At 40.6% G+C, this 26,990-nt stretch overlaps 1 protein-coding gene across 6 annotated transcripts in view; it reads left to right on the top strand.

Moving 5' to 3' along the window:
- The window catches only part of SH3KBP1 (SH3 domain containing kinase binding protein 1), a 411,078-nt gene that overhangs the window by 131,729 nt on the left and 252,359 nt on the right, over nt 1–26,990 (top strand). For all 6 annotated transcript variants that reach the window (XM_037821532.1, XM_037821528.1, XM_037821529.1 and 3 more), the window contains one exon: nt 8,279–8,402. In XM_037821532.1, coding sequence (XP_037677460.1) covers nt 8,279–8,402 — 124 coding nt within the window. The remainder of the gene's footprint in view (nt 1–8,278; nt 8,403–26,990) is intronic.

Below are 26,990 nucleotides of genomic sequence, written 5' to 3'. Positions count from 1 at the left end.
GCTGTATGCAGGGCACTGTGCAACAGGCTGTGGATACAGAAGACAGTATTCTAAGAGAGCCCAGACTTACGCAAGAGGACATGTATAAGCTTTGTTATAACATAGTAGTTAGGTATGAGAAGAGAGCTCAAAGGATACAGTGAGCACTGGAAAAGTATTGCTGAATGGATCTCATTATAATTTACATTTCTCTTAGGAGTGCAGTTAAGCATCTTTTCATATGTTTGAATCATTTGTCTTTTTTTCTGTGAGCTGTCCTTTGCTGTTTTTTTTTTTTTTTTTTTTGTTGTTGTTGTTGGGTTATTGGTCTTTTGGTTAATAGTTTGTAGAAGGAGCTTTCTCTATTTAACAAGTGCTATTCCCCCCAGTTTTTTTTTTTTTTTTTTTTTGTAATTTGTCAGGCCTTTCTTTTGTGGCTTTTGGGTTCTGTGTCATAGTATGAAATAGACTTTCTCACTCCGAGATGGCATAAACATTCTCCCATGCTTTCTTCTGGTACTTTGGAATTTTTGTTTTTTTAAATGAGCAAATCTATTTTGAATGTCTAATAAAGAAATAAATATGCTTTTTTTTAAAGTGAGGCATTGCACGAATTTTCTTCAGACTGCTCTTAAGCCAAATCGGCATTCCATGAAGTGATAAGTTGCTTGTGATCCAGGGGATCCCAGTTGTAATGTCATTGGGATCCTACAGATCTCCACATTGTAGAAGTTTTGAGCTGAATTGAAAATACTCCTCCTTATCTGTAGATTGATGTCTTTCCCATAACACTCTACTAAATTGGCCATTCATTTGACAAATATTTATTAAAACATGTCCAAAGAGATGGTTTGTATTGATACCCTTTTTATCAAATGGCAATAGTCTAGATGTTTAGCAGGGCATGGGCAAATATAAAGGGGTGGACTGTCATGGAGGTAACTGTCTTACACATCGGGAGGCAATGTTATCTCCTTGGGACACAAGGGGAGTCCAGTGTGTGTTCCTGTACTTCAGGCCAAGAGCTTCTTGCCTGGGCTTGTGTTATCAGTGATTCTTGAGAGAGAATATTGCAGATATATGATATTGAAAATATGTTTGAAGATTCACATACAAATGTGACGATAGGTATCCAGTCATGTTAAAAAAAAAAGCACAAAACTTCCCTTGTTAGCTTTGAACTGAAAAGGTCTTAGGTATATGCATATATCAGAGCACTTTTCCATGTGGCAGCATATTCAGTAAGTATAGGAAAGCCCTCGATGTGTTGCACTATATAATTTTTAGAGAAATTATGAAATATTTCAAGCAAATGGAAAAAGGCATAGACTAAATAACCAGTACCAGCGTGCCCATCACCCTACTTTATCAAGTCCTCAGAATTGGCCATATTTACTTCAGATACATTTTATTTTATTTTTTAAAATGCTTGTATTTTATTGTGATAACATACATATACCATAAAATTTGCCATTTTAACTATTTTTATGTGTACAATTCAGTGATATTAATTACATTCACAGTGTCATGCTACCATCATCACTATCCATTACCAAAACGTTTTCATCACCAAAAACAGAAACTCTGGGCCCATTAAGTCATAACTGCCCATTCCTCTTCCCCTCCACTCCCTCACCCCTAGTAACCTCTACTCTGCTTTCTGCCTCTATGAATTTGCTTATTCTAGATACTTCATGTAAGCAGAACCATATAATACTTTCCCTTTTGTCAGATACATTTTTAAAAAAAATCTTAGATACATTTGACCCTTATGTTATTTGATCGTAATAGACCCTTGTACCCTGTTATTGCTTTCAGAATACTTGCTGTGTCTTCCCAGATGTCCTGAGACTCACTAGATTTGGTGAAGTGAGCCACGAGCTGGGAAAGTACAGCCAATGTTTGTAGGGAGCACACTCATCAGGGCAGCTGCTTCTTGCACTTGCCTTTTGCATCGGCAGTGGAGGGGAAGGGAGTGCGGGAAGATAGCATGCCTGTGGGGGAGCAATGTGCTATTTCTAGGATTCTGTATCTATTCAAAACTCTTGTTATCAGTAGATTTAGCATAAGGGTTTGTTTTTAGAGATTTCCTTTTATCTTCTGCCAGTGGTAATTTTGCAATATGGTTTTCCATGAACTGGCACAGGGACCACGGCTGTGGGGCCAGAGCTCTGCCTGGCTCTAAAGGAAGCCTTTCCTCCAGAAAGAAACAGACCCAGGTTTGTGGGTAGCTGATGAGTGACACCTCTTTTCCATGCCCTGCTTCTAGCCTGAGCTGTGTGGCCCTGCCGGGCCTTGTTCAGCTCTTTGAATGCTCAGGGAGCACCAGGACCAGTGTTCCTGGTGGGTCAGGGAGATGGCAAGCACCCCCTGCTGCCCGTGGGGTCAGCCTTCCGTCTGTGCCTGCACTTTTATTGGTGGGTGGCAGGAGAAAAGGAAATATTGCAGGATAGGAGGAAAACAGCTGTGGTGGAGAGAAAAGAAGCCATGGAGGGGGCAGATCCATTATGCTGTTTGTATCAATTTGATGAGACATACCTCATTTCATCCACTTGAAAGGGTGCCTCTGGCACATTCTGACCACCCGCCCCCTTAATGTTGATCCCAGAAAGCTGTCTACCCCCCTGAAATGAATATTAAAGTACCCCTGTACTAGCTTTTCAGATTCTTTACTTTCTAGGACAGACCATTAGCACATTTAGATACAAAAGAATGTATCTTCTGGTTTAAGGACCTATGCTGTTCTTTTCTTTTTTTTTTCCATTGAAACTCAGCTACAATAAAGTGCAGAGATTTTGGAAGTACAGTTCATTTTTTTTTTTATTGTTTATGCTTGTGTAACACCATTACCTAGACCAAATTATAGAACATTTCATCCTCCTGGCAGACTCCCTCTCATGCCTCCCAGAACGTACCCTCTCAAGGGTAGCTGTTATTCTCTTCTCTCTTACCATCGGTTGATTTTGCCTGTTGCTGAATTTCATAGAGATGGAATCACACAGTATGCACTCTTTTGGGTCTGGCTTCTTTCACTTATTACTGCAAAATTCATCTATGTTGTTATGTGTAGTTCTTTTTATAGCATTTGCTATTCAATAACAACATTCATAATGACAGCAAGTGAAACATTAAACTTGTATAGTACTCTCCAATTCGTTGTTTGATCCTGAAAACAGCATGGATTGGTGCCAAAGCATTTAGTATTAGGCTTCTTTTGCAGATGACAAAATAGTTGCATAGTGGCCCTAAGTTACTTGCCTGCAAGGTCACACACCTAATTATGATGATGCCAGGCCTAGCTCTGGTTTTCTGGTGTACAGAATTGTTCTCTTGGTTCACCATGAAGCCTGTGTCTTAGCATGTGTTGTGATTGGCAGAAGACATAAAAGATAAGGAGAGGGAGCAGGTCCCCAAACTCTACCTTTGTTGGTGCTTTACCATGTACTCTATTTTGGTTAGAGACTATTGGGGATTGAACGTGTTCCCCACAACAGGCCTGTTCACCTCCCAAGCCCTGGTCGTGCGGCTGTGAACCCATTTGTCAATAGGATCTTTGAAGATGTTATTAGTGAAGGTGTGCCCAAACTGAAGGGGGGTGGGCCTCAATCCATTATGGCTGAAATCCTTATAAGCGAAGGAAATGGATACAGAGAAAGAAGCCATGGGGAGCAGCCCGAAGTTGGAAGTCAATGGAATCCAGAAGAGAAAGGAGAAGATGCTGCCGTGTGCATTGCCATGTGACGGAAAAGCCAAGGACCAAATATCACTGGCAGCCAGCCCCAGAACACCGCATTCTTCGGGGAGAAAGCATCACCTTGCTGATACCTTGATTTTGGACTTCTAGCCTCAAAACCACGAGCCAAGAAAATCCCCATTGTTTAAGCCATCCCATTGTATGGTATTTGTTTTAGCAGCAAGGAAACGAATACAGAGACCGATCAATTAATTTATAGAAGTTAAGATGCAACCCAGACAAAGCCCCAGTATAGTACATAATGGATGGAGAAGGAGAGGCAAAAAGAGGTAGCAGACTTGGCTCAGCCACATCCGGGCAACTCAGCTTATCAAAAAGCAGACTATCCTATCTTAGCTCGCAGTGCTTGCAAATTATGCATTTGCCCAGTGAGGCTGCTGTTTGCAGGCAACCAAATGTATTATGGAGAATTTTGGTAAGGTGTTCTTGTTGGGGCTTTTGGCTTCTGAATTTGGGTGAGCCATCTTGGCCTCTTTTCAGCACCATGCTTTTGGAAAGAGGAATGGTGTGACAAGTTCTCTCCTTTTTCTCAGGTAGTCCTTGAGACACAGCTCAGGTGTAGTGGCAGCATTGACAGCTTATTGAGTGCCTCAGTTTTGCCGTACATGCCAATTTTCCATTGTTAAGGCAACAGAACTGAGATAAAGAGAAGCTTGGTTTCTCTTCCCTCATAAAGAGGTTTCCCGAAAGCCTGTCTATTCTGTACTGTCTTTAAGCAAGTAGAATCATTGCTGATTTATCCCCTGTGCATGTATGAATCCCTCCAAACCCCTGGAGCCCACAATCTGGCCCAGGATGTGGCCTCTACCACCGGGATAGTAGGACCCAGGGTTTTAACAAATCATGAAAATATGGGCTTACTGGTCAGGAAGCGGAAATTGAGTACTGGGGGCTGGGGACACCCAGGCCCAGGAAATCCAGAGTTCTGCTGTACTGGGTCAGAACCTTGGAGAGTTCCAGGTACCCGGATGCTGGCAGCTGGATGCAGGCAGGAGTTACTCTTGCTCCTGTAGCTGCCTGAGGCCGGGGCCACCTCTTCCACAGGAAATAGGAGCTCCTTTTGCTTTTGTACATGGGTGATATGGGACTTTAAGGATTTGGGCCTCAGTACTCTTGGCCTTTTGGATCCTTTAGTAAAGTGTGGAGGCAAATTAAGATTCCCACTGGAACCACAGGTGGGGTGGTTTTGAGTCTTCCTGCTGTGGTCATGACATTGGCTTCCTGGAAGGTGGAAGGTAGTAGGAGAGCTCTGCCTTGAAGGCCCAGGGCTTGGTTCCATGGCTGACTCTGCCCCTTACTAGCTTTGGGACCTTGCTGTAGTCTTTCATCTTCTCTCATTGGGTCTCGCTTTTCTAATGTGTAAAAAGATACAAGTCTGGCAAAATAGGTTTTGTTAATCTGACAGTGTTATTGTGAGGAGCAAGTGAAAAAAAATCTGTTAAAGTACTTTAATTATATAAGCCTTTGCCAGTGTAAAGTTGCATCATTGCCAGCATTATCACCTATTTTTAGTGCTTACCAGTAGGAATCCATGACATCAGAATTCTGTGAACTTAAGGTGTTGTTCAAGAAGTGTGCCCTCTCCAACTTGTATTTGCATGGTAGTTGGTACCATGGGGTCAGCATCCATGTCAGGTATTTTTAGCCAGAAGCAAGTATATGGGACTTGTGGCTTACTGTACAATTTGAAAAGTTTTTGAACTAAAGAGTTTGTACTGTGGTCTTTTGGAAGTACCTGGAGGATTTTAGTAGTGGAGGGGTGAGGGCAGACATTTGTTTTGGGGAAATGTTGCTTGTGGCAGTTTAGAGGCTGACCTGGGAGGGCAGAGACTGGAGGCAGGGAGACAGGGGAGGAGAACATTTTTAGAATCCATGCAGAACTCCAGCTCTACTACTTATCTGACCTCAGGCAAGTTTCTTTGAGTCTTTGTGTATTGCAGTATGCATCTGTAAAATGGGGGTGGTGGTGGGACCAACTTCATGGGGCTGTTGTGTAGACTAAATGTCATAATCTAGGTGATGCCCTTAGAACAGGTTCAGCACATGGTCAGCATCAAATATTAGCTGGTATTCATGTTTTTAAGGCAGTTCAGGAGGAATGGAGAGAAACAGCTGGCCTGGGTAACTGAGTAGATACGGGGGTTAAGGCTGAATTTTTCGGTCTGGGAAAGTGGGTGGACAGTAGAGTGTCAGACAAGACAGGCCACTTGGGAGAAGGGCAGGTTGAGGGAAGGTGTTGGGTAGAGGTGGGGGGTGTCAAGCCTAGAGTACCTGGTTGTCTAAGTGGGGAGTCTGCAGAATTCATGACTGTCCATGGGTCTGATTGGTTTCTGTGCAGTCAAAGGCAGGACATATTTTAAATCCTGTCTCTTCCCTGCTTCAACTGAAGAAGCAGCTTAAGAAATCCACTCATCATTAGGTTTCTCTAACCAGCAACTATGACCAATCATTGAGGGAACAGTAGAATCTGGGATGTATTGCCCAGGATTGCCCCTCTTCTGGTGCTGATTTCTTACCCCTAGGTGCCTGCTCTGGATAAAACTGGTCCTTCCAAGCCGGCTGCTCACAGTGTGCTGCTTGTGAAGCCTTGGGTAGCCAACATGGTTGAGAAACTCACTTCCCCTCCACCTCCCTCCCACCCCACTGCCAGTCTCTCCCAACGTTTGCCTTCTTCCCTTCCTGCATGCCATTAGCAGTTAGTGCTAAACGAAAGCTGGCAGGCAGTGTTGCCCACAACGCTACTGAATTCACTACTGAATTTTTGTGAATTACTCCTTAGCAAAGTTGGATGTTGTGTTACTACATCACGTTGTGTCCAGGTGGGAAGTTTGTGTGTGCACTCTCATATGCACACTGCCATAGACAGTGAGGTTTGAGCAACTGTTCTTCCCTCAAAGAAGCAACCATTAGGGGAACAAGCCCCCTTGGTGTCTCGTTTTCTTTACTTTGGGAGCCATAGCCAGCTGGCAGCCATCACCAAGAAAGCATCTTGTCGTGTTGATCAGAGGGGCAGCGTTTGCAGATTTTCCCCTGATGCCATCTGCCTGTGAGGCTGCAGGAACCCCTGGCAGCTGCTGTTCTAGCAGGTGCTGGGGCTGCTGAGGTGGGTTTCTGTGCACGCACTTGCACATACACATGCACACATCTTTGGTGCACTGAGGAACCCGTGTCGGCCTGGGGTTGAGGTTTGCCTAGTTAGGCCTCTGGGACACCAACTGAAATTCTCAGTACAGCAAAGTGCCAACCCCAGTTGCTGGTTTCTGGTGGGGCCCTGGTGAGGTAGAGAGGATGAGGCAGTTGTGAACAAAGTCAGCAACTGGGGAACTGGATACGGTAGCTGAATTCGAGTGCATAGGAAGCTGCTGGGTAGTGGTTCTGTTGTGACAAGCTTTTGTTGTTTTCTTTCCATCTCTGCCCTATGCCCAGGTCAAATCTTTGCCCCTGTCTAAAATACCGTATTCATGTTCCTTCCATAGCGTGAGCCTGTCTCCATTTCTTACTCCAAGTTCTTTCTAAAGAAAACCTTATTCATCCTTGAGCCCTTCCTGCATAAAGCCATGCTTTGGGTCTAGCCCTTTGGATTTTTCTTTCCCAGGTCAGTGTAATTATGTGTTCAGGTGAGCTCAGAACCCCCCTGCTCTTTGGGGAAGAATTCCTGTGCACAGACCTGTTGTTTGTGAGTTACTGTAATTTCTGGCAACTAATGCCTTTGAAAAGAATTATGTAAATTATTAAAGTAATTTGAAATAACTGTATCAGCTATCAGGTTTTCAAAAATAGATCTTAAAGGAGCTTTGACAGCAGTCTGTGTAGAGCAGGGGTCAGCAAACTTTTTCTGTAAAGGGCCACGTAGTAAATATTTTAGGCTTTAATCTCTGTTGCAACTACTCAACTCTGCCATTGGAGTATCAAAGCAGCCACAGATATTACTTAAACAAATGAATGTGGTTGTGTTTCAACAAAACTTTATTTACAAAAACAGGCGGTAGGCCATAGTTTGCTGACTTCTGGCCTTGAAGTCTTTTGGTTTTCCATCCGTATTTTTTTCTTTGTCAGGAGTTAAACTATAAGTGAATTTAAATCATCTTCACTTTGGTTTAGTATAATTGTGAGCATCATGGCGATTTGGGAATATACTTCTGTAGACCTCTGTTGAGAGGACTGGAAACCAGAAGGTTTTTAAGGGGTGACTCTGGCTGACCATAGCTTGTTACTGTTCAAAAAGTAGAACAGGTTGTCACTTAGAGCTGTATGGTGATCTTTATGTGAAACTCATTCTCTTCATGGCCACATGGAATAGTCATAGTTATATAAGGTCACATCACCGTCGTTGGCCTTATTCCATTTTATAGGACCAGGTGCTTTTCTAATCAATGCAAGGGAAAAGAACAACAAAGATATAGGAAATGGTGTTTCTAAAACATCATATTATGCTGAGTTGGGTTCACTGTTGTTCACTTCCAGCAAGATGAAGCTTAAAATAGTCAAAGAGGTATCCTAAGATTTCAAACTACAGTCTTGTTTTCCTTTTATCTATCCTCACAGGAAATAAAGAAAGAAATGAAGAAGGATCCACTCTCCAGCAAAGCTCCAGAAAAGCCCATGCACGAAGTATCCAGTGGAAACTCTTTGCTGTCTTCTGAAACAATTTTAAGAACCAATAAGAGAGGTATGGCAAAGGAGACAGAGCTCCCCTCCCCGCTCACAAACAAAAACTAGAGACTTCTAGATGAACTGTGTCAAATGTTGAATTGCTGAAAAATTGAATGGAGTTTGCCCTCCTGTTCTTTGGTATAAATTTTGGGCACACACAAACACACATACACATATATGGCAAATAATGATACAGTAAGTATAATAAAGGGAAGTAATAAAAATGTTTTCTGACAATGGAAATGTGGACTAAATCTGCAAATGATTTTTCAGGGCTATAGCTTTTGCTATCATACGTATTTTTCTGGATTGGAAAGGTGACCTCCCAGAATTCTATGGTACAGGCCTGAGCTGTGTGTGTCTGACCATGTTCTCTTTTTAATTCAAGACAGGCTTTATCAGGATCTTCCCCTAACTGCTGGGCTCCTTAACATAGGACCTCTCTTTCTCAGTTTATGAGGCAGTATGTGTGAAGATACGGCTAATACATCCATCTAACCAGGGGACCTTTAAAGATCTTGTTTTCCTTTTTTTGAGACCTTGAGGCAAATTATTTTTTAGAGTGTGAATTGCCTCTTTAATATTATGAAATGAGCTTCTTTATCCCTAGTGAGGGTCTTTGCTCTAAAATATGCTTGGAAGTCAATTTTAGCCACACAGCTTTCTTTTGATTGGTATTTTTAGCAAGGCATTTCTTTTTCCGCCATTTACTTTTCTGTAATTTTTTTTTATTGTAGTAGTTGTAGGTTTACAGAAAAATCATGCAGAAAGTACAGAGCCTTGAAGCAAATTTTAGGATAGTAGCTTCTTGTAGTTTTGTTTTCTTCCCCACCCCCCTTTTGTGATCCTTGTTTGAAATAATATGAAAGATGATAGAAGATTGCAGAGACGACTCTATTAATTTTGTAATGTGGTCACACTGGGTCAGCGGCTCCCTCTGTTTTTTCTAACACCTTACTTTGGATCCACCAGGGCACACACTGAGTATGTCCATGACTTTTCATAGGCTTATTACTTCCTTAAAGAGAAATTCAGAGTTGTGCAAAAGCAGGAGCAGGAAATATATTAGCAAAGGGTTCCATTAAAAAGAAAGAAGGCAAGTGTATGCAACCATGGAGAAGAACAGCAAATCTTTTAAAAAAATTTAGACAACATAAGAATTTGTCCAGTAAACTGTCCATTGATCACAGTGCTTGAGAGATTAGCTTTGTGAGAGATTAGCTTTGTGTCTCTCTTCCTTCCTGCCTCTCCCCCCAACCCCCCTCCAGCTGCCCTGGTTTACATTTCCTTTTTTGAATTATTCAGATTAAGTACTGGCTGGAGGCCCACATTTGTTAGCAGCTATAGGATTTTCTTTCTTGTTTTTGTTTCTTTTAAAAATCCCATCCTACCAATGCAGGGGATATCCCATTTTAAGAATGAAGTGTACAATGCTATCATAGTGCAGTCTTCCTCAAAAAGGTGCCCCATGCATTCTTGCAAATATGTTCCCAAATTCCTGAGACCTGCACTCCTTGGATTTGGAGCTGTAGAATCCATTGCATCTTTCCTGAGCCCCTCCTGTTCCTCACGATGCTTCTTTAGGTCAGTGGGCTGAAGAATTGCACACGTGGCGACCAGCAGCGAGGCCTCTCTGGCCAGCCCTGTAGTTGTAAAGCAAACAGTAGAGTTATAGTATTTAATTAACTTTAACAAGATCAGGAATTAATCAAAGTAAGGAATTAAAGTAATTCTCTGGAGGAGTTAACTAAAATTTCCTGTAAACTTTAAATGAATGGAGGAATAGAACTTTTCATATCCTTGTCTCTTTACAGCTAAAAATCTGGCCTTTGAGTTCCCCTATGGAATTTTTCATTAACCAGAATATGGAATTAAAAGGGGTGGCATACTGACTTACATTCCTTCTTCAGCCTTCTGCCTTAGGCCTGCAGCCTGATTATGACCAACCTTTTCCTCTTAGGTATTTTATATAATGAATATGCCAGTGGCTCGAGACCTTAGCACATGGGGGCATTCTGTAAAAATGAAACACATAACAAACTGTCTTCATTCTGTCCGAGTCTTCACACTGACCTCCTGGGTCACCTGAGCCAAACAGAAATTTCTAGTTGAAGTGAAGCATTGTGTACCAGGACCAGGGCCGCCTTTGGCCCTGCCCCCACCAGTCAAGACTAACAGTATTCTCCTACTCCTTATAATAAACAGCGGGGGTAGATTGATTGGCCTTGTCAGGCCAGATAAATAGTTCATTGTGCTGAGCTGAAAAGCCACATTTTTTTCCCCACCCAAAGTCAATGAAAAACTACTTTAAAAAAAAAAAAAAAAAAAAAACAAGGATCAGAGGCTAAATCTGTGGGATGATTCTAGTTACTTGTAAACACTTCCACCCAACTAATTTTTTAAAGTTTTATGAGTTACAGTAAATGACTCTGAAGTCTCCCTCTCCCCTTTGTCCTCTTCTTTGTCCCTAAAAATCTTTCTGATGTTTTTGTCTGTTATGATTGTTTATGGATATTATGGAGGGAAGTTGCTTTCAGAGTTTATTAACAGCCTCCTTTGGTTCACAAATAAGGGATCTTTCTCAGAGTATATGAGTCCACCTTATGATTCAGCCTTGGTCTTGTTGAGAATTTAATAGAATTAGCACAAGTTCTTTTCCTTCAGATTTAGTAAAGATCAGATGATTTTTTATTTTATATAGGCCTTATCATTTGATGAAGGCTTGTAATGGGCTTAATACTGAAAGATTAAAGTATATTTCTATTACAAATCTGAAATTGGGTCCTGAATTTGAGATAGATTTAGCTCCAAAAGTTTTTCCAATTGTGTCCACTAGTTTTTGCATTTTGCTACATGCCTTACTTTGGGGTGGATGGGTTGTAGTATCTCACAATCTGGGATGAGTTTGCCCTTCCCAGGCACCTGCTTAAGGTCAAAAGATACCCTGGGTTTGAAGGAAGCTATTCATAGCCTAGAGAAAAGGCCAGGGCAGTTGGAAACATTAGTTTGGGGACCAATTAGTTTCAGTTTTCATCTTTAACCTTTGCAAATTTCTGTAGAGTTGATTTAGGGAGGTACTTGAATGACGCCATGGGCGTTTCTTTTGAGGAGAAGGAGATGTGACTGAAATCGAGAGAGTGAGCAGGCCCCTGCCACTGGCTTGGCAGGCACCAATCACACATTCTGAGCATTTGACCCTTAGGGGCAATTGTGCCTGCTCCCATCCCAGCCATTTCTTTGGTCTTTACCTGAGTCCAGGGGCTTCCTGTTTAAAATGAGCCTCTCCCAAGGGAGAATAAGTCATTTTTCATTTAAATTTGCAGCATGGATGTCGTATATCCTAAAGTTATCTCAGACTCCGGTATGTTGACGAGTCCCAGTTAGAAAGTCTGAAAAGTTTTCTTGGAGCCAAATGTCATTCTCATGTACCAGACAGAAAGAGTTGTCTGTTTGCTTCTGAGAATGACTTACTCTTTTCTTTCTTCTACTGTTAAACCCATATTGGAGAATGATGGGCTCTCCTAAATTGGAAAATTGATATGTAGAGGAATTTTTAAGAGGCATTCAAGCCTTTGGTTTAAAAGCAAAATTGAATAAAATGGAAGTTTTATCTTCATTCATAGCAGATACCTTAAATATGTCCTTGAAAATGAGCAAGGAGTACCTTGTCCATTTGATATTATGGACTCTTCTCTGCGCTAATTAAAATGAAATAAAATATTATTTGGTTTCATCCTTAGAAGGGTTTCGTGACTAACTTGATGGATATGATAGGTTAAGTATCCAGATTGTAATAGGCACCTGCAGGCCTGTGGGAGGACCAGGTTCTGTTTCAGGGCTCCACTCTGCCAGTTTTTGCATTAACAGGCCACGTGGGGAAGGTGCACCTTTGCCTCTCTCTGACCCTTTCCTGCTGCCTATAATTTTGGAGCTTGGTCCTTCCTCATTTTTTGGAGGGCAGCAATGAACATTCAGTAGCATGTGTTTATTGCATGCTTCCTGTGGGCCTGGCCCTGTGCTTGGCGCTGGGGCAGATATGAGAACTAGCAAAACAGCAGTCAGCCCTGCCTGAAAGCAGTTCCTCTCTGTTGTGTCACTTGGGAAATGTTGAGAAAGTGCTGCACGTTTTCTATATCTTTCTTATGGCAAGGTTGGGGTATAGCTCTTAATTACTTCTGTCATTCTGAATGTGAAGCCATGGGTTTCTGGTTGGCTTTATATGTCCTTATTTCTATTTCCAGTTTATCATGAATTCAGTGTTTGGTAAGTCTCTATTGTATTCTGCACATTTATTATTTTTTGCTATTATTATTGTTATTGTTATGCTCTCCTGATATAAAATGTATTTTATAATCATCTTTTTAAGTTGCGCTGCTACTTTGGCATCTGCCTTCCAAATAAAAAACTGCTTTTCCCATCTTTATTTAAGGTTTGTTATGCATTTGCCCTTTACTGCCCCTTCCAGAGATTAATGCTGAAGGGTCTGATGGTTAAAAGATGCTCTTTGTAACAGGTCTAGCACTGATGCTATCAGGTGAGATCTGCTGCCTCCCATGAGAGTCAAGTTAAGATGGGGGGTGGGGTGGGGTGGTTTCCGCTCTGAATTGATATGTGGCCATTACCTCAATCGGAGAACATTGCTCTGAGTTTGTTTCTGGTGCTTTTAGCCCTTTAGACAGGTTTAATGCAAAAGTTTTCCTTAACAGAAGGACCGACAGCTGCTCTGCCTCTGGTGACACACCGTTGCTTTAAAAGTTAGTGCAGACAGTCTTCAGAATTCATTTTGTGTGTGGATGGGTGATACATACATGCTCCCCAACATTGGTATCAGCCTAGTGTTTGCAACACAGCAGGGCTCTCTGTTTTGGTCTGCTGCCTGTAACTGTCAGAATAATTTTACATAATGTTTGCCTTCCATTTCCCCATTGTTTCTGCATGAAGCATTCTAATCCCTAAACAGATCTGATCACAGTGATCTCCCTCCCTTGTCTCTCTAGAAGGGGAAACGTTTTTGTTTTTTTCTTTTTTTAAGCTTTCATTTCTTTAGCATTTACTTGGCTGCCCAGAAGAATATTCTAGAGGTTTCTGCTTGCTTGTTTGTTGGAATATGGGTGAGAGTGTGAGTGTGGGCCTGTGTGTGTGAACATGTGCTGGAGCGGAAATCGTGTGTGTTGGAAGGTGGTGGTGTGGATCTTGATAGGCTGTGGGCTTTCTTTGTCTGAAGTGAAACTGTCAGCAAAGGATGGAAAAAAAGTACATCCTAGTAAAGAAAATTTCAGCTGCTTTGTTTTTCCAGTGGTTTGCTGTTTAAGATAGATGCGGGACCAGGGGATTTGCTTTTAGAAACAAGACTCTTTTTCCTCTCAAATTTCTTTTTGAAGAAACAAATGTGAATTATTTCCAGTTAACTAGGAATTGGAAAATGTGACATTTTTGGGCAAACTTTTTGGCGTGTTTCCAAATCACCTGTTGATTCTCTCTAAGGAGATGGCTTTGATGGAAGGATAGAAGGGTAGGAGTTAAGAGAAGGCATTACTGTTGTTGTAAAAGCTCTTGGCTAGCACCTGAGCTGGTCTTCTCCATGGGGAAATGGAAATAAAGCTGGCAACCTGGCAAAGAACGTGGATGGATATAGCATCAGTATATATACGTCTGTGTGAATATATCTGTGTATCGGTATATGCTTATATATAGTCTTTTTTCCCTGTGGACCTTTATTCTTGAAAGCTTGAGAGTATAGGAGTAAAGGGCCCGCAAAGAGGGCATCAAGAAACCGAAGATCAAATGAGAACAGATTTTCATCTTCTGCTGACTCTCACTGTCTCTAGAGCAGTTATTGAGTGGAATGAGACATAGTTGCCCACACTAGTGGGCATGCTCTCTCCCTAGCATGCATCAGTTGAAATATATTAAGTTAAATAATGTGTATGATGGCCACTGAATTATATATCTGAATGTGGTTAAATGGGAAAATTTAGGTTGTATATCTGTTACTAAAATAAAAATTAAAAAAACAATTTAAAAATCAAAAACAAAAGAGGTCTTTTAACATAACTGATTGCTGGCTGTATTTCTGACAAGTGTTTTTGGGATCCTCTATTAGGACTAGTAATTGATGTTAGGATATGTCACCCCTGGTCATTTTCTTATCTGGGCAGTACTGCCTGTTGGGCCCAGGGTGGTGGTGGTGAAGTGGGTGGGAAGAAGCTGCGTGGAGGGGTGTGGCTGTACTTTTTCTGTATATATTTGCTGTACTTTTTAATGTGTGGGTCATTGACAAAATTGGATTTTGTAATTTTTCTTCTGTTATACCTCTCTCCTTTAAATCTCTGCACCCGAGTTCCAAGGCCCTAACTCTCGAGTAAGGAGTTTCCCACGGAACAATTGTTGATTTAGACTCCTGCCTCGCTCCCCTTGGGTTTTTACCCAAGTCCACCCAGAGCAGGATCCATGAAGTGGTTTTATGATGGTGGCTCCACCTGGTGGCTCTCCTAGGAAACTCCTCCTCTTGCCCACCTCCCTTCTTTCTCCTTGGCGGAATCTTAAGGAAGATGCCTTTTTTGCCAAAAAAAACAAAACCAGTAGGATATGTGTGTGTGTATGTGTGTGCGTGTGTATGTATATGTGTGTGTATATATAAATTTATATAAAGAGATTTATTTTAAGGAATTGGCTCACATGATTGTGAGGGCTTTCAAGTTCCAAATTTGTAGGGCAGGCCGGCAGGCTGGAACCTCAAACTGGAGTTGATGGAGCCTTGAGTCCAAAATCCATAGTGCTGCTGTAGCAAGTTATCACAAACCAAGTGAGTGACTTCACAACGGAAATTTATTCTCTCACAGTTTTGGAGGCCAGAAGTCCAAAATCAAGGTGTCAGCAGGGCCTTGCCCTCTCTGAAGACTCTGGGAGAGGATCCTTCCTTGCCTCTTCCTAACTTCTGGCAGTTATCAGCATTCTGGGGCTTTCCTTGGCTTGTGGCAGTGTAACTCCAATTTCTGCCTTTGTCTTCCCTCTGTGTCTGTTTCTCTCGTCAGTGTTCACAATTCATGCAGTTCCATCTCAGACCCACTGCTTTTCACATTGCACACAGCCTCTTTAACTTAACCCTCTCCTTTCTCTTCTAGTTATTTGCTCATTGAACTCACAGAATCTGTCTCCCGATCCTTGCTCTATCTGAGATACCCCCACTGACCAGGATCGTTTTTGATAAGCATTAAAAAAAAAAAAAAAAGACTTCAATAGGCATGACATTAGGAATAGATATTAATTTGGACATAAGAAAGAATCACACTGAAATCTTTGTAGGTAAGCCAAAGTCTCCTCCTTAAAAGCTCCAAGTACCCCCCAACTACTACTTCACTTCTTGTTGAGCCCCATTTTTTCTTGAAGGAGGGTTGGTGGGAGCAGTGCTTTATTACTGCCATTGTTCACAGTTGCCCACAGGGGCTGGAAATCAAAAGCCAGGTGCCTTTGTTGTCTTTGGTATTGTTTGTCAATTCTCTGCAGGCTGTTCCCCTTTTTGTTTTTGCCTAGGCATGCACTGCCCTCACTGTCCCACACTTGTTATGCCACTTATGGAAAGTATTTTTGATAAATAAGAATATTTCTTATTTAATCTCTGTGTTTTTGGTTTTGTTAGTTGATAATGTTGCAGATGTGCCTTGTTTTAGCTACATTGTAGTTTAGCCTGGGAACTTAATCACCGTTTCTAACTTTGTTTCTATGGGAAACTGCATTTGGAGTTGTAAACACTCTGCATAGAGCACCACCCACTTGCAGGTCTACCTTCCTATTTTGGTTCTTATATTGCTAGCATGACACTGTAGGCACCTTATAAAAGTCAGAAAGTCTGTATGACTGGGAATGACCAAAGTTTGCTAATGTTGCGGAGGAGTTCACAGTTCACATGGTGCAGAATACCTGAACTGTGTATAAAGCCCGTACACCCCCATCTGGCTCAGAGGATAACTCCAGGTTCAACCACATCGCACCATTGTATGCAGTGGTTGTTTTCACAAGGCCTTTGGGTCTTAGCATGTCCAGGTTTGTCTGTATAAGGCATGTTGTGAAAGGGGGTGCTATTGTATATTTCTATCTACTCAAGGGGATCTGGTGCAATAAGCATGGCATGCTCAGATAGAAACCAGACCAGGATTTCCTGGTGTGTGTTGCATGAACATTCTCTAAAAGATTGAAAGAGAGACACACACACATAGAGATAGATATACAAATACACACAAAGAGGGAGAGGGAAATAGCTCTCTGCGCAAATAAATTTCGGCCACAGCTGCACACACCAGCACCCTTTTAGAGACTGACAAATATTCGCAGAATTACAGGCTCTTCGATGACCTGTGGGAAGGAAACCTGCTTATCTTTGATTAGGGTACCGCGTTTCACTGAACGCTAGTTAGAACTCTGCTTTGGGGAGTGCTGGGCTTTAAAATGCAGAGCAAGGAGCTTTCTAATAATCTCTAAAATAATCTTCAGATTCTACCTTACACAGAGAACGTTAAAGTGAGTGAGTGGAGGTGGTGGTGCTGGCACTACAAGAAATAACTGATACTGCTTCTAAAGCCTGTGGCCGCAAACATGAGTTCAATGATTCTAGGAGAACATTGCCCTAATCTGAATCTTAAAAGCCAGTCCTTTTAGTAGTTTCTCAAGTGACATGCTGATCATTTCTTATGTCCTTGTGTTTACAAGTGTCTCCCTGGGCTGGGCTTTGAATGAAAAGTAGGCTAAGGGGACTGGAGCCAGGGCATGATGGCAAGGCTGGGTTATATAGGTCTGCCTGGATTGTCAGTCAGGATTGAACCTGGGATTCTAGAAGTGGCTTTCAAAGTGACTACAAGGTCCCTCACAGTCAGAACAATCCCATTGCCTTCTCTTTCTGTTTCCAACCGAAAGATAGGAAATCTTAGCTTTTCTTGATGCCATTTAACCCCTGAATGTACATAAAGAAGATGGTTAGTGTCTCTCCCTATTAGTGAGAAGAGGCTACCATTTTGAGTTCATGTTAACCACATGTGGGAATATGAAGAAAAACCACAGAGCCCTGCTTATTTTTTATAATGTGATTTTATTGACATATATTCACACACCATATTGTCCATCCAAAATATAGTCAGTGGCTCACAGTATCATCATATAGTTGTGCATTCATTGCCACAATCAATTTTAGAACATTTTCATTACTCCAAAAAAAGAAAAAACTAAAAATAAAAAAGAATACCCAAAACATCCCATATGCCTTATCCCCCCTATTATATATATATATTTGTCTTTATTACTCATCTGCCCATACACTGGGTGCGAGAAGCAAGCACTATTGCTAAAAGGAATAAACGCTCACCCGATTGTGGAGAAGAAAAGAATTTATTCACGATCTTGCAAGAACGGACGCCCAACCAAAATGGGGGGGGGGGGTTGGCACACAGAACAATAGACCCAGCAGTATTTATTCCCTAAACCTAACTGCAAGTCCCTCCCCTGTTTCTCCATTGGCTGGATACTTCAGAGGTTACATTCTATTCGACAACCTAACTAGCCCGCGCAAATTTGAAACATGCAGCCCGCCCAAATTGGAAACATTTGAAAAAAAAGTCTCCTGTGCAAACTTGGAACATTTGAAACAAGTCTCCACCCCTCTTTCCTTTGTTCTTGAACTGCAGAGCCAGTCTGAGCTAGTTTGGTAACAACTTATGAAGCTGTTTAAGGAACATCTACCTCCTCCCCCAGTCTCCACCTTGCAAAGACAGTGGGCAGATAAACAGGAGGACCGGCCACGGATTATAGCTTGGCTTCTTGACCCTCTGCCATCCCCCGAGCTGCTCCCACCCTGTGTGAAAGCTAAACTTAATCTAATTCTCACACTGGGTAAAGGGAGTGTCAGTCACAAGGTTTTCACAACCACGTGGTCACACGATAAAAGCTATATAATCATACAATTATCAAGGATCAAGTCTGCTAGATTACAGTTCAACAGATTCGGGTATTTCCTTCTAGCTATTCTAATACACTAAAAACTAAAAAGGAATATCTATATAATGCATAAGAATAACCTCCAGGATGACCTCTTGACTCTATTTGAAATCTCTTAGCCACTGAAACTTTATTTTGTTTTATTTCTTTTCCCCCTTTTGGTCAAGAAGGCTTTTTCAATCCCATGATGCCAGGGTCAAGAGCTTGCTTTCTGAGAGTTGTGGAATCATAATTACTGAGGTCGCTGAGAGTCCCCGATGATGGCCCAGCCCTTGGCCTGAAGCAGACACCCACTTGGTGAGAAGCCAGGCAAGAGGACATGGAACCTCTGCTCAAGGACCTAAAAGTTCACCCCTTACATCTGGAGGGCTGACCTTTGCTGAGCCCCACACGGGGTTTTCCTTTCCAAAGAGAGATTTCTCAGGGTAGGGAGCTGGTAAATTAATTAAAGGTAATCAATCAAAGGTAAATTCTATTTAAATGCTGGTTGCTTTTGTTTTGTTGTATTGGGACCGTGGTCGCACGCGTTTGTAGAAAGCCCTGGAAAAGGGGCATTTTCTTCTGTAGTTTCCTCAATTCTTCTAATTATTCCTATTGATCTATAATCATAGCCACATTCCCACTGATGCCACATGGAGCCTTACTTAGTCTTTGGACTCTGACTTTTTGTGCTTGTTCAATGAGGACATTTCACAGCACACCTCCCTAGCCCCTGATCAGGCCAACAGCAGGCCTAGCCACAAGGCCAGGTGGGCCAGCCTCATTGTCCCCAACCGAGAACAGAAAGAGAGAACAGACAGAAACTTCCTCTGCTTGTGCCTGTGTGTGAGAGAGCACTGGAGGAGGACTAAACTGCTTGTTCCATTTGTGTTTCTCTGAAGACCTGAATACACTCAGTGGCAGCAGGGCCTTGTTGCAGGAAGAATGGCTGTTGGGAGACCCCAGACCCCACTTCTGCTGCACCCCCCAAGTTTCTGTGGAACTTTAGGCAAGTCGCATACTCACTCTGTTTACAGTTTTTCCATCTGTAAACTAGGGAACTGATCTTATTAATGCATTCAGGGAAATTGTGAGGATGAAAATGGCAATAGAGTGAGGCAGGGTGGCATGTCACTCACAGAATACAGTAGTAGTTATTATTAAAAGTGCTGAACTTTTAACTTATGATCTGAGAGCTTTGGGGAGAAATTACAGATTTATGGAAAATAGTAAGAAACTGGTTTTTCTATGAAGCAACCAGTGATCAGATTTTGATTGATTACTCGCTGTGTGCAAGACTGGGTCATGGGCAGGGTGAGAGAGACCATTTCATTTATTTTTTTTTCACTTATTAGTTATAAAATTATTTTTACTAGCAGAAGATATATATGAATGCATTCAAGCTATTACAGAATTCAAGCAGGACAGTGAAAGTAAAACTACCTCTTTGTGGCAGAGTAATAAAGTGACTGAGAACATGTATTCTGTGGCTACACTACTTGGGCTTGAGTCTCAGCTGCACCACTTACCAGCTGTATGTGACCTTGGGCAAGTTATTTTACCTCTCTGTACTCCAGTTTGTCCATCTTTAAAATGAGGACAGTCATACTTCCTACCTCCTTGGGTTGTTGTGAGAATTAATTAAATGAGTTAGTACAGCAAAGCACTTAGAACGCTGTCTGGCTCATTGGGAGCAGCAGCACTCTGATATTGTTACTGTTATCTCCTGCCCAATCCCAGACCTCTCACCACAGTATCCCACAGTTCCAGCCCTGTTTCTGTGGATTGAATTTTCTTTTGTTTGTTTGTTTTTTTTAAACATATAGATAGTTTCTTATTTTAAAAAGTTCATCTTTATCGTAACAATCTCTATGTTGACATCAAATATATCTGCAGCTGTGAATCTCTTTGACACTGATTATTTTGGGGAGTCATACTAATATTCCATGAAACAAACAAACAAAAGGCTTGATGCACATTGGTTCTTGGCAAATTCCCAGATGGTGGGCTTCCCTTAGCATTAAAAGAGACTACTGGAGAGTCTGAGTCTGGAGTGAGGTTTAGGAGATGGCTATTGAAGGACTTACTGGCTGCAGTTGCCACTGGGGAATTTTCCAAAGAGGAGGAATTTAGCAGTCCTTCTATACTTTAGAAGTTTGAGTTTTAGAGGAAAGATATTATTTGTAATGCTATATAAAAGCAATACAGTTTTTCAAAACTGAAAATGTGCTAACTTATTTTATCTAAAATATATTGCTTCCTTTATGTTTTGATCCAGTACCCCCAAAAGATTTTATCACATCAGCTTCCTTCCTACCAGTACTTAAGAAGAGTAATTTTTTAACAACACATTAGAGACCAAGGCAAATTTGAGATTCTAGTAGATCAGTAACATTAAATACTAAAATTTTACCACTACACATAATAATTATTCTTTATTTAGTTCTCAGTGGTCTATAATAAGAGGGAAGAAGGGCCAGAAATGATTCAAAAGATTACGAAAATAAGGATTTCCAGAACGGCTATATGGGGAGCTCGAGCTTGGTAAATAAATCCTCTCCTCCAGAGAAACAGCTATTAAACTTCTCAAGATTTTCTAAGACAAGCATTTAAAGTCTCTGAAAATTGGCCAGAGGGTGTACAACAAATTGAGAAACACTTTACAACCATTTATTCAAGAAAATCTAGATCTCTGAATCTTGATAAGAACAGCGGGAGGCTATGGCATGTGAGCCAGGGGCTGCCATCTCGCCCAGATCCCTGTTGAGAAGATCTATTCTGGATGAGTAGGGCAGGGTATGAAGTCTGGTGGATCCCATCCCTTTCAGCTTCTAGTTGGGGTGGTCAGGGAAGCCCATAAAGACAACTGGCTCCCATCTTCCCGCAGTTCCGTATTGTGGAAGATTGGTTCTGGGTGGGCTTGGCAGTTGAAGAAGATCAGTGATGTCCATTGTCCCCCCATCCCCAGCTCCCACTCTATAGGGAGGGCCTGGGAGATGTAGCCAGTGATGATCAGGGACTCCTATCCCCCCACCCCCATCTCAGCTCATGCTCCCTAGTACAGTGGTTCTGCCCAGGGGGGCAGACAAGGTGAAGACTGACAGCTCTGAGGCCCTGCCTGAGGGAACTGACATTATTTGGAACACAGTAGAAAGGAACCCACGCTGGGAGGCATTGGAGAAAACAATCAATATAGTGGCAAACATTCAGAGAAAAGCAACAGTGCCATAATACTAGTAGAGGCAGACAAAATGGTAGACCAGCCAGAAGTTTAACAGAGAAACTCAGGAAAATAGTCACCCAAAGAGGGAACCACTAAGATTACATGCATCCCTGGTGGTCTGGATGGCGGTGTGCACATACTAGGCTGCACCCACTCACAAGCAACAGGAGAGAGTACATGCTAGCTACTAACCCCTGCCTGAACATGGAGCAGACTTGTAAAGTCCCTGAAGTGTGAAAGCATTCCCCAGCTAGACATAGATCATTGGCATATAAGGGAAGCCTTATTGCCACATAGAACTTAAGTACAACCTCTGACCACTGAGTGACTGAACATTAAGGTAATCTGACCCAGGGGTAACTCCTATAAAATCAGCTTAACAAAAAGGGTAGGGAACAGAGCAGTGACATCAGAGGGTGCATATTATAAGGGGAGTGGGGTCGGAGATAGACTCCACAGAATTAGGCCAGGCAAATTACTAAACAAATAAAGAAATTGAAAAACAAAGAATAACAACAAGCACTGGGGTGAGGGTTGGGGTGGCAGATGATCAGAATCCAGAGTTGATATATTATCTAAAATGTCCATTTTTCAACAAAAAATTATGAGACATGACATGCAAAGAAACACAGAAGTGTGACCCATGCACACCAAAAAAAGTGTCAGCAATAGAAATTGTTATTGATGAAGACCAGATGATAGACTTAGCAAACAAAGACTTCAAAGCAGCTATTATAAATATGTTCAAAGAACTAAAGGAAACCATATTTAAAGAATTAAAGGAAAATATGATGACAATGAAATAAAGGGATAGAGATTATTTTTTAAAAAGAGCCAAATGGTAATTTTGGAGTTGACAAATACAATGGAAATGAAAAATCCAATAGAAGGGCTCAACAGTAGATTTGAACGGGCATAAAATCAGTTATTGGAGATAGATCTATAGGGAGTACACATTCTGATGAGCAGAAAAAAGAGAAAAGAATAAAGAAAAGTAAATAGAGCCTCAGAGACTTGTGGGATACCATTAAGCATCAACATCACATAATGGGAATATCTGAAGGAGAGGAGAAAGGGGTAGAAAAAATATTTGAATGATTAATGGCTGAAAACTTCCCATATTTGATGAAAAACATTAATTTGCACATCCAAGAAGTTCAACAAACTCTAAGAAGAATAAAGACAAATATCCATCCCCAGACATATCATAGTCAAAATGTTTAAAGACAAAGGGAAAATCTTGAAAGCAACAAGAGAAAAAAACTCGTCACATAAGAGGGAATTTTAGTAAGGTTAACAGCTGACTTCTTATCAGAAACAGTGGAAGCCAGAAAGCAGTGGAATGGCATTCAAAGTGCTGAAATGGAAAACAAAGAAAAACACCCTTTCAACCAAGAATCCATAGCCAGCAAAACTGTCTTTCAAAAATGAAGATGCAATAGAGACATTCCTGATAAAAAAAAAAACTAATAGGCTTAATTGCTAGCAGACCCACCTTAAAGGAAATACTAAAGGAAGTTCTTCAAGGTGAAGGCAGCTTACACCAGGCAGTAATTCAAATCGATAGGAAAAATCAAAGCTTGCTGGTAAAGGTAATTATATAGGTAAGTATAAAATAGAGCATGATTGCATACATCTTTTCCTTTTCTCTTTACTGATTTTAAAAACAATTGCATGGAAGAATGTTTCATGAAATGAAGGAACAAAAAGGACACGAGACAGAAAAAATAAATAGCAAAATGGTAGATATAAATCCAACCATATCAGTAATATTAACAATGAATTGAACAATCCACTCAAAATCAGAGATGGTCAGACTGGATTAAAAAAAAGTTCAAACTAAATGCTGTTTACAAGATATACATGTGAGACTCAAAGATACAGTTAGGTTGAAAGTAAAAGGACGGTAAAAGATATACAGTGCAAGATATACCATGCAAACATCAACCAGAAGACAGGTGGAGTGAGCATACTAAAATCAAACAAAATAGACTTTTAAGATAAAAAATTTTCTAGATACACAGAGGAACATTTTATAATGATAAAAGAGCAAAGCCCTCAGGAAGATATAACAGTTTTAAACATGTCTACAGATAACAATAGCACCCCAAATACATGAAGCAAAAACTGACAGAATTGAAAGGAGAAAGACAATTCAATAATAATAGTTATAGTCTTGAATACTGATAATGGATAGAACTTGACAGAAAATTAACAAGATGTAGAAGACTTGAACAGCATTATTTTTCCAGTTTGCTAATGCTGCCCTTTTGCAAAATACCAGAAATGGATCGGCTTTTATAAAGGGGCTTTATTTGATTACACAGTTACAGTCTTAAGGCCATAAAGTGTCCAAGGTAAGTCATCAACAATTGGGTACCTTCCCTGGAGGATAGCCAGTGGCATCCGGAAAACCTCTGTTAGCTGGGAAGGCACATGGCTGGCGTCTGCTCCAGAGTTCTGGTTTCAAAATGGCTTTCTCCCAGGACATTCCTCTTTAGGCTTCAGCTTCTCTCCAAAATGTCACTCTTAGTTGCTCTTGGGGTGTTTATCCACTCTTAGCTTCTCCAGAGCAAAAGTCTGCTTTCAAAGGCCATCTCCAGAATGTCTCTGTAAGCTGCAGCTCCTCTCTCAGCTCCTGTGCTTTCTTCAAAGTGTCCCTCTTGGCTGTAGCAAGGTTGCTCCTTCTGTCTGAGCTTATATAGTACTCTAGTAAACTAATGAAGGCCCATGCTGAATGGGCAGGGCCACACCAACATGGAAATTATCCAATCAGAGTTATCACCTACGGTTGGGTGGGTCACATCTCCATGGAAACACTCAAAGAATTACAATCTAATCAACACTGATACGTCTGCCCACACAAGATTGCATCAAAGATAATGGCGCTTTGGGGGACACAATACATTCAAACTGGCTCAATTATCAACCAATTAGACCTAACAGGTATCTGTAGTATGGTCCACCCAACAATAGGACAAAACACATTCTTTTCAGGTGCGCATGGAACGTTTTCTAGGATAGACCATATGCTAGGCTATAAAACAAGTCTCAATATATTGAAAAGAATTGCAGTTATACAAAGTATGTTCTCCAACAACAATGGAATTAAATTACAAATCAACAACAGAAGGAAATTTTGGAAATTTGTAAATATATGGGAATTAAACAACTTACTCCTAAATAACCAATGGGTCAAAGATGAATTCACAAGGGAAATTATAAAATACTTTGAAATGAATGAAAATGAAAACACAACTTAGTGAAATTTATTGCATGAAGCTAAAACAGTGCTTAGAGGGAAATTTATAGCTGTAAATGTCTATATTAAAAAAAGAAAAAAGGTCTCAATAACCTAACCTTCTGCCTTAAGAAACTAGAAAAAGAAGAGCAAACTAAACCCAAAGCAAGCAGAAAGAAGGAAATAAAGATTAGAGTGGAAATACATGAAATAGAGAATAGAAATGCAATAGAGAAAATCAACAAAATAAAAAATTTGTGCTTTGAAATAATGGCCAACACAATTGACAAACTTTAGCTACACTGATCAAGCAAAAAGAAGATTAAAATTACTAAAATGAGGGGACATTATTACCGACCTTAGAGAAAGTAAAAAGATTATAAAGGAATACTATGAGCAACTCATACACTGCTGGTTTGAGCATAAAATAGTGCAGCCACTTTGGAAAACAGTCTGGTGGTTCCTCAAATGGTTAAATGTAGAGTTGTCATATGGCCCAGCATTCTACTCCTGGGTATGTATCCAAGAAGACTGAAAACCTATGTCTATAAAAAAACTTGGGCATGAATGTTTGTGGCAGCATTAGTCCTAAGAGCTAAAATGTGGAAACAACCCAAAAGTCCATCTACTGATTAGTGAACAAAATGTGATTTATTCATACAATGGAATACTATTTGGCAATAAAAAGGAGTGATGTACCAATCCCTGCTACTACATGACTGAACCTTGAAAACATGATGCTAAGTGAAAGAAGCCAGACACAAAGGGCCACATATTGAATGATTCCATTTATGTGACATATCCAGAATCGGCAGATCTATAGAAAGTAGTTTACTGTTTGCCTAGAGCTGGGTGTGAGGCTAGAGAGGACTGGGGTGATGGAAATGTCCTAAAATTACAGTATGATGATGGTTGCACACTTCTGAAAATATATAAAAATCATGTAATTATACACTTAAAACAGGTGGATTTTATGGTATGCAAATTATGTCTCAATGAAGCTGTTAAAAAAAAAGAGATTACCACATAAATGCTGTGTCTGGCTGTTTCTTTGCCTCTTTCTCTTTTACTTCTCCCCTATCCCCACCCCAACCCCAGCTGAGGGACAAGAGATGTCATTCTATTTATTCAAGTCTTTAAAATTATATATTGCTCAGTGAAGTTTTGTGCTTTTCTTCATTCAATCAGTTGCCTAGGAGATAGAGAGTCTGAGGGATCAAAAAGACAGTGATTTGCTAGAGATGACCTAAATATTAAATAATCGATTTGAGAAGGGTAGAGAACTGTCTGTGGCATTCTGTTGTTCATTTCTTGAGAAAAAATGAGATTCTCTGTAAATCAAAAGCTAGACCTCTTATATTCTAAATTCTGTGCTTCTTACAGAGAGCCTTTGCTGGAAAGGAAAGAGCCCAGCTATGTTTCCATTCTTTCTTGCTATTGTCGGTGACTCTGCGTTGGCTATTTTTGCTCATAAATCTTTATGTGCAGCTGTGATGATTTCTTTAAGAAAGACCCTTAGATGTGGAGTTACCAGACAAAAGCATGCATGTATTTCATGGGACTTTGATTCATATTATCAAGTTGATTTCCTGAAGGCTTGCATCAATTTGCATTACCTCTAGAAGTGTTCAGAGTGCTTATTAGCATTTTAAGTTTGAATGTCTTTGATTAATAGAATGCTTAAACATTTTTCTTCTGTGATTTGTTCATATTCTTTTCTCTTTCTATTTTTCTTAATACTGATCAATGTATTACTCCTTTGTCATCAGTGGCAAATTTGCTTTCCAGTTCACTTTTCATTTTGTTTGTGATGAGTTTTGATGTACAGGAAATAGAATATTTTTATGTAGATTAGTATACTGATGTTTTTTCTTCACTTAATTTTTCTTCTCTCTTATATTGGCTTCATTTTTTTACTTTAATCTTTTAATCTATGTGCAATTTTGATGTATAGGATAAACTTGTTATCCAAATTGAATTTTATTTTGAAATAGCCACTTTTCCAGGACAATTTATTGAATAATCCAGTCCTTCCCCATTAATTTGTGATATTTCATTTATAATATAATATTATTAGATACATTAGGGTCTTTTTTGTACTTTGAGTTCTGTACTGTTAATTTGCCTCACCATTCTTGCATAAATGTTGTTAACTAATGTGGCTTTATAATACATTT

Source organism: Choloepus didactylus, chromosome X, assembly GCF_015220235.1.
Source record: "Choloepus didactylus isolate mChoDid1 chromosome X, mChoDid1.pri, whole genome shotgun sequence".
Lineage (NCBI taxonomy): Eukaryota > Metazoa > Chordata > Mammalia > Pilosa > Megalonychidae > Choloepus > Choloepus didactylus.
The sequence above is the reverse complement of the archived record's forward strand: the minus strand, read 5'-3'. Positions and strand labels throughout refer to the sequence as shown.